Source organism: Podarcis gaigeae, assembly GCF_964106915.1.
Source record: "Podarcis gaigeae genome assembly, chromosome: Z".
NCBI classification, from domain to species: domain Eukaryota; kingdom Metazoa; phylum Chordata; class Lepidosauria; order Squamata; family Lacertidae; genus Podarcis; species Podarcis gaigeae.
Window position 1 is genome coordinate 25,599,184 of NC_139691.1, and position 11,965 is coordinate 25,611,148.

The 11,965-nt window shown below is 44.8% G+C and overlaps 1 protein-coding gene across 7 annotated transcripts in view; it reads right to left on the reverse strand.

Annotated features, from left to right (window-relative positions):
- The window catches only part of TMEM164 (transmembrane protein 164), a 55,339-nt gene extending 44,395 nt beyond the window's left edge, over positions 1 to 10,944 (reverse strand). Inside the window, exons 1-2 of one of the 7 annotated variants that reach the window (XM_083722491.1) lie at positions 10,828 to 10,944; positions 8,670 to 9,252 (exon numbers count right to left, since the gene is read on the reverse strand). In XM_083722491.1, coding sequence (XP_083578617.1) covers positions 8,670 to 9,131 — 462 coding nt within the window. In that variant the 5' untranslated portion in view covers positions 9,132 to 9,252; positions 10,828 to 10,944. Of the gene's footprint in view, positions 1 to 8,669; positions 9,253 to 9,900; positions 10,805 to 10,827 lie in introns of those variants that run through there. The other 6 variants (XM_083722490.1, XM_083722492.1, XM_083722488.1 and 3 more) reach the window with 6 other exon arrangements.
- Positions 10,945 to 11,965: the final 1,021 nt, after the last annotated feature.

An 11,965-nucleotide genomic window follows, 5' to 3' on the forward strand; every position in this document is an offset into this window, starting at 1 on the left:
TGGCCAATCTACCAAGCAAATAATTTCTGTTTGCTAAGTGGAGCGTGAGAAATGTAACCTTTTCAAAAGGAAAAAAGGATCAAAAAAGAAAAGGTTAGGTTTGTATGCTAGAAGTGACAAACCTCCAGCCATTTGGGTGCTGAGTGTTACATCAAGGTGGGAGCATATTACTCCAATTCTATTTATTAATTATTAGTAGTATTTATTATTATTAAATTATTTATTATTATTATTATTATTATTATGTCTATACAGCCCTTCATCCAAGGATCACAGGGTGGTTTACAATATAAAAACACAAAAATATATACCATAGTAACTAATAAAAACAATAAACCCACCCACAGTTTAAAAGGCCATCCATTATTTAACTACTTAAAGCTAGGACATTTATCATTTGCACTGCCTACCTATATTCTTCCAGGCCCAATTCAAGATGGTGACTTACAACAGCCTGAATGAATTGGCCCCACATATTTGAAGACGACTCACTCTATCTGTAACCATCGTTTTTCAGTTTTGGGCCTGAAAACTGTATTAGCCCACAGGAAAGCTGCCAGGTGCGAGATGGACTATAATCACACACCTTTCACACACCATATCACACACACCGAAAGAGAGAAAGCCATTTTCCATGAAAACAGAACCAAATTTTTAATTCTAATTCCAATTCTTCTTAATATCTGTATTAATATTATTGATTCAAACACTTAATTCTAATTTTAATGTTGTTCAAGTTTCCCTTTTATATTTTCTTCAAAGACCTTTCCCTTTGTGAATAAATAAGAACTCTCCTGCAGTATGCCCTTTATCTGTCCAAAATGTGGAAAAGGCAAAATCCTCAGTAATCCCAGAAAATGTAACACTAATGCAAACCTGAACTTCGCAGCTATTTAAAACCTCTGATTTCAACTTGTGTTTGCAAGAGCAACAATAGCAGCAAACTGCATGGGCTGCTTCTTCTATATTTCCAGGAAACACAAGCCTGCTGAGACTATTTTCTTGCAGAGGAAGCAGCTACAACTGCACACTTTGAAATCCAAAAGCCCTTTCCCTTCAGAGGGAATTAAATCTGGCTGTCAGAGATTCACCACACCTGGTCTGTGCCATATTGATTTAAACCTGATAGCTATAGGCTTATGCTATATGCAAAACCATGCCTTTTGTAGTTGATATGCTTCCGTTTCTATTAAATAGTGGGTGGAGATAGCAGACGACAGAGAGATTTTTCCAAGTAGTTCTTTATAAGTAAGCTGGAACTGAACAGCAAACAGCTCAGCCAGCGTGCTTTTATAGGTAGCCGGCTGTCAACATTGTAACAACCCAGGGTTTCCCGACTAAATTAACTGACGTGGACCTGAGTGAAAACTACATACAGTGGTACCTTGGGTTAAGTACTTAATTCGTTCCAGAGGTCCATTCTTAACCTGAAACTGTTCTTAACCTGAAGCACCACTTTAGCCAATGGGGCCCCCTGCTGCCGCGCCACCGGAGCACAATTTCTGTTCTCATCCTGAAGCAAAGTTCTTAACCTGAGGTGCTATTTCTGGGTTAGCGGAGTCTATAACCTGAAGCATATGTAACCTGAAGCGCATGTAACCTGAAGCGCATGTAACCTGAAGCGTATGTAACCCGAGGTACCACTGTACACTATATCCCTGGTGACCAGGGTGAGAACTTCAATACATAACAGTTTCTCCCCATGTGGTTGACACAGCCACCTCAGAAATTAAATGTAAAATATTAATATTAGTAACTTCCTACCTCCCAAGGACAGTCACACAATTGCCTCTGTCCTTCCAGTGGCATCACTGGCTGGTCGCTGGAGACATTTAATACTGGTTTGGTTACCTAGACAACTCACTCCTGGACATTAATTCAAGAGTGAAGAAAATTCCTCAGCCTGGGAGCCACATTCCCTAGTCGGTAACCTTCCAGGGATCACATGCCTGTGATGGGTAGGTAAATGGATCATGGAATCACAGAGCTGAAAGGGACCATTAGGTTCATCTACTTTAACCCCCTGTAATGCAGGAACCAAGAGGCATTATTACAGTTCAATAACATGTCTGCCAGCTTGGCAAAACAACTAGAGGAAAATGTGGAGCAGTGTCAGTAGAGGGGTTGGGGGGAAAGCATGTGGAGATTCTTGGGGGCTGTACAGAGAGGCCGAGGGGGGCACATTTGGCCCCAAGGCCCAAAGTTCCTGACTCTTGCTTTAAATAATGTCAAAGGTCAAGCTGAAACGCCCACTGCACATGCCTATTCCATGTTCTCTTTGCTTGCAAGATCAGTTTGAAGACTGCAGCATCATTTGAGGTTCTGCAGTATTTCTAGTTCCAAATCGGGGGCATCATTTGTACATTAAGTTATGGAGGAGAGGGACAAAAGCAAAAGAAGTGACCTTGCTATTCACCGCCATTCCTGGTACATTAAGCCGGTGCATTTCCGCTCACCTGCAAATGTCAGGGGCAAGGTGTCTGCAAGGTTTACCCTGAAGCTCTGCCTAGAACAGGTGCCATCTCCAGCCCAAAAGGCAGCAGCAGCAGCAAAGAACAAAATGCTCAGTTCGCCCCACACAGCATTCCAAAATAGCACAAAGATCAGCGCTTCTCAGTGTGCCAAAATCTTCTCTGTGCATTAATTAAAAGGCAACTGCTCTTTCATTGAGAACAACCTGCTCTTCTCAAACTCCAAAACGTAGCCAAATTCAGCAGAACTAAGACCTTTTGCAAAAGCCTCTAGGTCTGCTAAATTTGAAATACATTAGGCACTTTGAAGGCAAAAAACCTTTTTGACTGAGAGAGGGCCACATTTAAGCAGTGAGAAGCCGTTGTTGTTTTCCAATATTTGAGCAGATAGCTGATAATTGTGTTTATGCAAGCTATTCGTTTCTTGCTCATTTTTTTCCAAACTAGAACACATGTGGGAGATACCTCACTATAAAAATAGTAATCCTCCTCATTAAGTTTTCACACACAAGCTGTTGCTTGAAGTTATGCTAGAGAAAGCCAGAGTTTGACCTAATTTAGACCGATAGCTACAAGATCATGCAAAATTACAACTGAAAATATTATTTTTGCTAAATAACAACTGATAATAACTGATCCTGTTTGAAACTGGTGGATTGGGAGTACTACTCCCCCCCCCCCTTTTTAATATTTTATTAAGTCTCATAATAAAATGACATTAACTCCAACAAAACCTACAGAGCGTTACATGCATAACTCAGTAATATACAAGCAGAAAATTGGAGCAGGGACACTATCAACTAAATCACTGAATGCATCGCCAAGGCTTGAACTATCCATGACACAGCCTCTCCATGACGAAGTATGTGTAGCTGGCGGTCTTGCGTTAACATCGCTTCTGCTTTCAGAGCTGATATAGGGGAACCATACTTTGTCAAAATGCTCTTGTTTGGTTTGGCCTCTCACGACTCTTCTCCTTCTGTGTGACATTAAATGCTCAGGAAAAGTCAGATCCCAAACTTGATTTTGGGATCAGGCGTAATTATTATTTTTTTAGATGTTTGGGGGGAACAGAATTTATAGGAACATTATTATTCTTTCATTAGTATCTATGTAGACCAGCTGCTTTGTATTAATGTAGGCCCTGTCATGCATAAACCAGTAAGTAGCCTGGGTACAAATACTCTAGATAGACAGACAAGGAGAGAAGAGGGAAACTGGAAAAGTGGGAGATGAGTTAGAGATAAGAACAGCTAAAGAGTGTGTTGGACTAGGGCCTGGGAGACCAGGATTCAAATCCCCACTCAGCTATGAAGCTTTGGTCAGAGACTCTCTCTTAGCCCAACCTACCTCAGAGGGTTGTTGTGAGAATAAAATGGGGAGGGAGAAAACCACGTATGCCAACCTGAGCACCCTAAAGAAAAGGTGGGCTATAAATGTGTGAATAAAGTAAGTGTGAACAAGAGAACAAATGCAACACAGTTGAATATGTAAACTGAGCTAGAAGTAAATGAGGTTGCATGATCAGGGAGCCAAGAAACAGAGTTTAGGTTGACAGCACCTTTTCAGAATTTTATTTCATCCTTTTCTTTCCCTTGTTAAAGTTGCAAAAAAATTGTTAAAAAATCTTTTTTTAAAAAAAAAATAAGGAGTACGTCCAGCCGAAAAGGGGTCTGAATGGAATTTAATGAAACTCACTGGACTGAAAAGGCTTATTAGACTCCCATTTAAAATTATGTAAGAGGACATCATGTCCCAAATCCCACTGTGATGCATGCACCCAAATAATAATTCCAGTTTAACTGCCACTTTCTAAAGCCTAGTGTAAATCAAGTGATTCTGTGTACATAGCAGTTCTCCAAATATTGGGAAGGGCTTATAATGAAGCATTAAAAGTGTTGTACCTCTCTCAAGCCATTCTTCTTTTAAAAGGTACTCAATCACTGTACAAATAAATACACCTACTTTTCCTTCCGTGATTTTCAGCCACTTTTTTTTTTTACAAATACCCAAACGTACTTGAAAAATGGGACCTTAAGTTGAGCTCTTGTAGAGTTAGATTTGTGCAACCACCTCCCACACAAACTACAGCCTAAATGACATAAAAAAAGTTAAGCTTCAGGTGACAGGTTAAGGAATGCTTTAGAAATGTCTCTTCCAAGCATTGTGACAATCTGTTTATAAAGTGGTGGTCTGAATGTTTGCAGGTAAGGAGCTATGAAGCAACTTGCTTCTCTAAGTGCATTTTATAGAATAGTGTTTGTGCAGAAAAAGAAATTCACTGCAGGTGCCTGCAAACAAAGAGATTTTAAGCTCTTTCTTCTCTTTCCTTTGTTGTTTCCATGTGACAAATTCTAAACTGTAAGCCCCTCAGGGCAGGGATCTGTCCCTTTGTACTCTGCAAAGTGCCACGTACATGGCTGATACCACAGCAAAACCAAAAAACACTTCTGCGCAAGGGTGGCTAAGTTCTGGCCCTCCAGATGCCGTTGGGACTCAAACCCCATCATTCCTCAACAATAGAGTGTGTGGACCATGGCTGAAAGGAGCAACATTTGGAGAACCAAGGACTTAGCCATCTTTGCTTCAAAGGCCTTCAAGGCTTGGAAGATGTATGTGCCGCCCCATACACTCCACTTAGCATCAGAGGAACATTTTGGGGAAGGGTTGGAACTCAATGGTAAAGCATCTGTTTTGAATGTAGAAGGTCCCTGGTTCACTCCTGGCATCCTAGGCAGGGCTCCTGAATAAAACCCCAGAGAGCCGTCAGTGTTAGAAACTTAGCTATGAAAGCTAGGAGCTGAACAGCACCTTAAACTTTAAACCTAAGGTTATGGGCGCAACAATGAAATGTCTGGGCGTTGCTTTTTTATAACAAGAATACAAAGCTAAAAATGAATGAACTGCAGGTAAAATATCATGTCCATTTTTCACACGGTCTAGTTCTTCCCCTGACCATCACCCCCAATATTCTTAAGAGCAGGGGTAGGCAACCTAAGGCCCGTGGGCCAGATGTGGCCCAGTCGTCTTCTAAATCCAGCCCACAGACGGTCTTCTGCCGAACCAGAGCAGCGCACGGAAACACCATTTACCGTCCCGCTGGAGTGGTACCTATTTATCTACTTGCATTCTGATGTGCTTTCGAACTGCTAGGTTGGCAGGAGCTGGGACCGAGCAACGGGAGCTCACCCCGTCGCAGGGATTCGAACTGCCAACCTTTCGATTGACAAGCCCAAGCGGCACATTGTTTTAACCCACAGTGCCACCTGCATTCCTATTGCAAATTATGCACCCACTTTAGCTTCCATGCATATGCCATTTTTGCCACAGTAGCTGCATGGGCAAGAGTGGGAATAGCCCACAAGCTGCCTTCAGATGCTGTGAGTTCCCATCATCCTTGACCATTGCCCATGATGACTTGGGGATGACAGTAGTACACAATATCTGGAGGGCACTACATTTGCTATCCCTGGACAAGAGTCTGGGAAGGGCTCTGCAGAAACCTTTTCCACTGAAATTTGTTTCAGTTCAAAGTATGCAACCAAACCATTCAGCTTAATTATCCAGGTCAATGACTAGCCTAGGATTGGATTTCCAGACCATGTGAGACCCCATGAAAATTATGGATTGAAGTGACAATGTCTATTCAACATACTGTCAGGTAGAGACAGCAACTGACCTAAGCACACTTAGCTAGGTGTAAGCCCCACTGAACCTAGTGTGGCATACTTCTAAGCAGACATGCAAAGAATTGCACTGTTGCTATTTTTACTCAGCATTAGAAATAGGTCCACAGTTATTAGGCCACTAGCACATATAAACACATATGTAATACACGAAGGGACCGAGAAAAAGACAGCCAAGTATTTAAATCTGTAACTCCCTTGTTACCTTACCTTGTTAAAAGGTAAAGGTACCCCTGCCCGTATGGGCCAGTCTTGATAGACTCTAGGGCTGTGCGCCCATCTCACTTAAGAGGCCAAGGGCCAACGCTGTCCGGAGACACTTCCGGGTCACGTGGCCAGCGTGACAAAGCTGCATCTGGCGAGCCAGCGCAGCACACGGAAACGCCGTTTACCTTCCCGCCAGTAAGCGGTCCCTATTTATCTACTTGCACCCGGGGGTGCTTTCGAACTGCTAGGTTGGCAGGCGCTGGGACCGAGCAACGGGAGCACACCCAGCCACGGGGATTCGAACCGCCGACCTTTCAATCGGCAAGCCCTAGGCGCTGAGGCTTTTACCCACAGCGCCACCCGCGTCCCACCTTACCTTGTTACCTGAAGGCAATTCTTACCCAGTGAAGGCAAATGGATATTGACAAGCCTACATTAAATCTATGGTATTTATATTTATCACTTCAACCCGACTGAAGCTGTATTCACAACACAACATATATAATTGCTTATAGACAATAACTGGTGGTTTTCGTATTTCCAAATGCAAAACTAAATGGTTTGTATCCAGTGTAAATCATACTCAAAGTAGACCTATTGAAATTAATGGTCATGACTAACTTAGGTCCATTAAGTTCAATGGTTCTACTCAGAGCAGAACTCAGATACAACCTAAGTATTTCCTTCCCTGTCCTTGCATCATCTTTGTAACCAAATGTCTTTTGCATTAAGGCACGATTCCAAACTCATTAATCAGTTCCTTTAATCACCAACTTAAGACTGAAACAAACTGTAGAGAATGTTTTACATCATGCCCTCTTTTTACCCATATTTCTCTCTCCCCCGCATCCTGTTCCATTTGCTTTTAAACATCCAGCATGAGGAAGAGCGTCTACGTATCTCGAAAGCTCAATTACCACAATGTGAACTTTGGCTGGCCCTAATTGAAAGTATTTTGCTACCGCTCTTGTTTCAAAGATTCCTTCCTGGAAATCAGAAGCAGAGCGCTGAATGAAACAGCTACTAATAAAATATAAAGGAAAAGAAATTGCATAGCCCCCCCCCCAAGACATACACAGCTGAAAAGTCCACTGCTGCCTGAAAGCTGCTCCCACACACACTCTTCCTCTGTAAGAACTAATTTGTCTGATTTCAGTGTTGTCAACATAGATCATTTAGTCCAAGATACAGTATCACAACAGGCCCTCTTTAAGATATGGGGGCAGTTCCCTTTGTAGTAAAGGCAGAAGCTATGTTTTTCTTGGCTACTTTAGGCTCAGTAAGCAGCTGTGGTTGGCAGCAACTCAAGCTTTATTTGCTTATCAGGAGTTTGGCGATAGTCCCATTGATGCAATTAGAATTGTAATTAGTGAGACCCATAAACTAGTAATATAAACACTTCACCACACAGCCTAGCCTAGAAATGCCCACCTCACATTCATAGGTTATTATTTTAGCTAGAAGTCAACCATTCCCAATTCTTTTCCCCGCTATGGAAAAATCTAAGCTTCTGCATGTTCAAAACTAAATATTTCCCTGCCCAGGAAAGCCCCCATGGTGCCAGTCTTATCTTTGGGGTAACAAATATGGCTCTGCCAGGGTTTTGAATATAATCTTATTGGATGCCACCATTTATTATACATTAGCTATTTATTTTATCTTGGTGCTCTCTTTTTTTGTAAAGTACCCTAGAAGCTTTGCTGAAGGGAGGTAATATATAACATAAAATAATGTTTGTAGTAAGAAGAGCCCTGATGGATCAGCATTCCATTTCCTAGAGTGCTTAACTAGATAGTTACAAGAAGCCAAATAGCAAAACTTGAGTGCAATGATGCTTTCCTCCTGGTCACACTCAGCATCTGTTATTCAGAGCTGGCATACTGACTCTGATCCTAGAAAACACAACACCGCTAAGCAGGATAATTTCAAAGGAGTTCACTGCCAAAAATGAAACCTTATCCAATCAGGGGTGCCAACTTGAATAAAATATTGGGAGGGGCAGGTAAGCCCTACACCACACAATCATTCACAAGACACACACACACCATTTGAATGGCAATACCCATTAACTTGGGGTTGGGGGCCTTAAATATTTTAGGAGAGGGCTGAAGGGACCTTGGCCCCTTGGAGTTGGCTTCTATGATCTCCATATCTGGAATGAATGCCTATTATGCTAATGACCTGTTATACCATCTACTTTTATCCCTGAAAAAAGGCAGATATTTCCAGGAAAATTCTGTTTCCAGTGTGGCTAAACAAAAGGGGTGCAAAGGTTTTTGTTGTTTTCTTTAACAGTATTCCTCACCTGCATCATCGTAACTACGTGGCAGGGATTCAGCAAGTAGATGACTGTCTTAGAAGCAAACTTGAATCCCACTTCCAATCCAAAAGTGAGGCAGAAGAACACCAGCAACAGGTTCTTCCCTATGCTCTCCTCTTTCTTCCGAGACTGAGCAAGCAGGTCCACCACCTCCTTGGAATGGGTTCGCTTGATCTTCTTCAGGGACACCACCACCTCCAGAACTCCCACGCATAAGAAGATCAGGGTCTCTACCAGGCGCTGTTGCCAGGGGAGGAAGGCAGCACACTCAGGACCACCGTTGCCTTCAAAGCTTGGGTCCACCCCACCGTACATCCAGTCCAGAAGATTGGAGAAGCTGTAACGACTCATGGCAAACCCCTTCTGTTCCTCTTCTGCTTGGCCGTCCTGGAGTAGGTGGGCGCTTGATGAGATCAAAGCTAATATGCTGTTTGGGTGACGAAACATGAAACAGAGAAGAGTCCTTATCAGCAAGTCCTCTCCCTTCCACTTGTGAGACACAGAAAGGAACTAGACAGGTGATCCTCAGCTCTCACTCTAGGGTGCTCAGGTAAGAAGCTAAACAAACCTGTGGGGAGGACAGGAAGTGAAACACAACTTAATTATCAAACCAGAAAACAGGATAAAGAAAGGACGCATAACAGAACCAAGCTCCCTGCTCTCTCTTCCAGCAGAAGGCCCAGTTAGCAAACTGTTGCTTTATGACCCTAAAAGAGCTTTGGCAACCTGTCACAATCCAGATGTTTTGATCTACAATTATCAGGCCCAGCCAGCAAGGCCTCTGGAGGCCACCCGGTCAGCAAAACCTGCCTGGAAACCCCAGGCACTATGTAACCGGCACACTGTGTACAAACACACCAGGTATAAACACACAGTGTGCCAGTTACATTGTGTCTGGTTGCCCAGGTTTCTAAAGAAGCATGGCTGGTAGTACCTGGGTATATAAAATAACCACACAAAAACAGCGGTGAGGGATCTATATATAAAATATACCCATAGTCCCTCTCTCTCTCCTGCATAAATGATTTCCGACTCTTATTTCTCTATTTGAAATATTTCACAGCCACTCTTCATCCAATGGAATCCGGCGCATCTGCTACAACAGGCATTACAATACACAAAGCAATGCAATAAAACAACATCCTTCACAGTAAATTTGTGGACGGAGAGGCAACAAAAGGCCACAGGAACTAAAAGTAAACAGAGGCAACATTACCTTCTTTTTTTAAAGAGCCACGGCAGGTTTTGGAGGTTTTTTAACCTCTTTACTCGGCACGGCTCCTTTCTCCCTCAACCCGGCTAAGCTCCCCACGCAAAAAAGAAAAAGGCGCTTCGCCAACGCGATGTGGTTGCCAAACGAGATCGTCAGCAACCACAACCCTTGAAGGTAGGCCTGCTCGCTTAATCACCACACTTTCACCAAATTCCCGCGAAAGAGGGAAGCGGAAAGGGGGCGAAGAGAGGGAGCAAGAGGTGAGCAATTTATTTATTTATTGAATTGAAGAGTTGGAAGGGACCCCTAGGCTCATCTAGTCCATTTATTTCCCTCCCCCTCGCTGGCGCCACGCTCCGCCTTCCCCCACTTCCTCACAACACCATTCGCGCGCGCGCGCGCCCCTACCTTCCATGGAAGTCCCCCCGCAACTCTTTCTGTCTCTGGAAGGGGCTAGCTATAATCTCCCCTCCCCGGAAAAAAAGCTGTGATTTCTGGTCCTCTGCCTCCTCCAGCTAGACTTCCCAGCGACGTGGTGCATCCCTTCCTTCCCAGTACCTCAAGGGAAGGCGGGAGCGAGGGAGGGGGCGGGTCGTGGCGGTACTGCAGGCCCTCCCTCAGCCCTTGCCGGGGCAGGCGCTACATGAGGAAACCCAACAGCCCGGCTCTGGGTTTGCAGACTGGAGGAGGAGGAGGCGCAGCGGCGGCAGAAGTGGCGGCCAGTGCTTATCGGCTCCCCTTCCTCAGGTGTAGCCCGGAACGCAGCTGGGGCGCAATCTGCGCTCTGGACGCCGCTGCTGCTGCTGCTGGTACTCTCTGCTCGCCTCTTCCAGGAGAAGACCACCACCACGCCGCCCCCACCACAGCAGCCAGCGAAGCAGCATCACCCCACCGACGTGCTCAACTAAGGCTAAAAAATGGAAGGTGCACCCCGGATTGGTTGCGCGGGTCTTCCCGCTCCGCCTCTTAGAAGGCGGCTCCTGTGTTTCCGCGCTGCTGTTGCTGCCCCCTTTTCTTCTTCCTCCGCCTCGCTTCCACTTGTCGCCTCAGTCAGCCCGTCACTACAGCGTAAGGAAAAAAAGGCGGAGAGGCACGCTTTGCCGCGCTTGCTCCGCGGGCTCGCTTTATGCCCAGGCTTTGCCTCTCCGCTGCGCCACTTGCGAGCGCAAACACAAACAGTTCCTCTGGAGTGTGTTGTGTTCCACTGCCTTCAGTGGGGCTTAACTTCTGGTAAATGTGTGTAGGTGACAGCAGCCTCAGTGCTCCTCTGTGCTTTCCGCAAAGTGTTTTTAAAAAGAAAAACTAAAAACCTCCCCAGAAACAGCTAGCACCAAACCAGTGGCCCTCGAGATATTGCTAGGCTCCAACTCCTATCGCTCCTGACCGTTGGTCATGCTCGATGGGGATGGCGGGAGTTGAAGCCCCAAGGACATCTGGTGAGCCACAGGATCCCTTCCCCTGAAACTGCCATTCATGGAAAAGGGTTCTAGCCCAGCCTTCCACCTAACATGCTGGATTTCTAACTGCAGGGCTGGTGAGGGTTTTTGGTTTTTTTTTTTGAAAAGCAGGTGCATACCTAGGGCTTGGCCAGGTTGCCCCCTACCAAAAGTGCAGGCCAAGGATGTGTGTGCAAAAATTACACCTGTCCGCTCTGGCTCAGAGTGCCAATGGTATGCGGGGGGAGGGGGCGCTGATACAGCTCCTTGCCAAAGGCACAAGGGAGCCTAGAATTTCATCACATCAGCCCTCTGCACATAGGAACCTAGCATGTGCAGTGCTTAGAAATGCAGGTGACTAAGTGGTATATAAATGTGTTTTGGTTTCGCTCCAGGAGGCACACCCTCCATTGTCTCTGTGACAGACAAGTGCCAGCAACTCTCCACTCCTGCCTTGGGTGGGGCATATGAGTAAGAACCTCTAAGGAAGAAGAGCACAGGATCTGGACTACTTTATGCAGGCAGGTAGCTAGCCCACTGGGCCACAAACAGCTTTTTTTCTTTTATTGCTGTAGGAGGCAGTAATCTCAGCCCCAAAGTTTTGAGATTTAGCCACAAATCAAGCTTGCCTG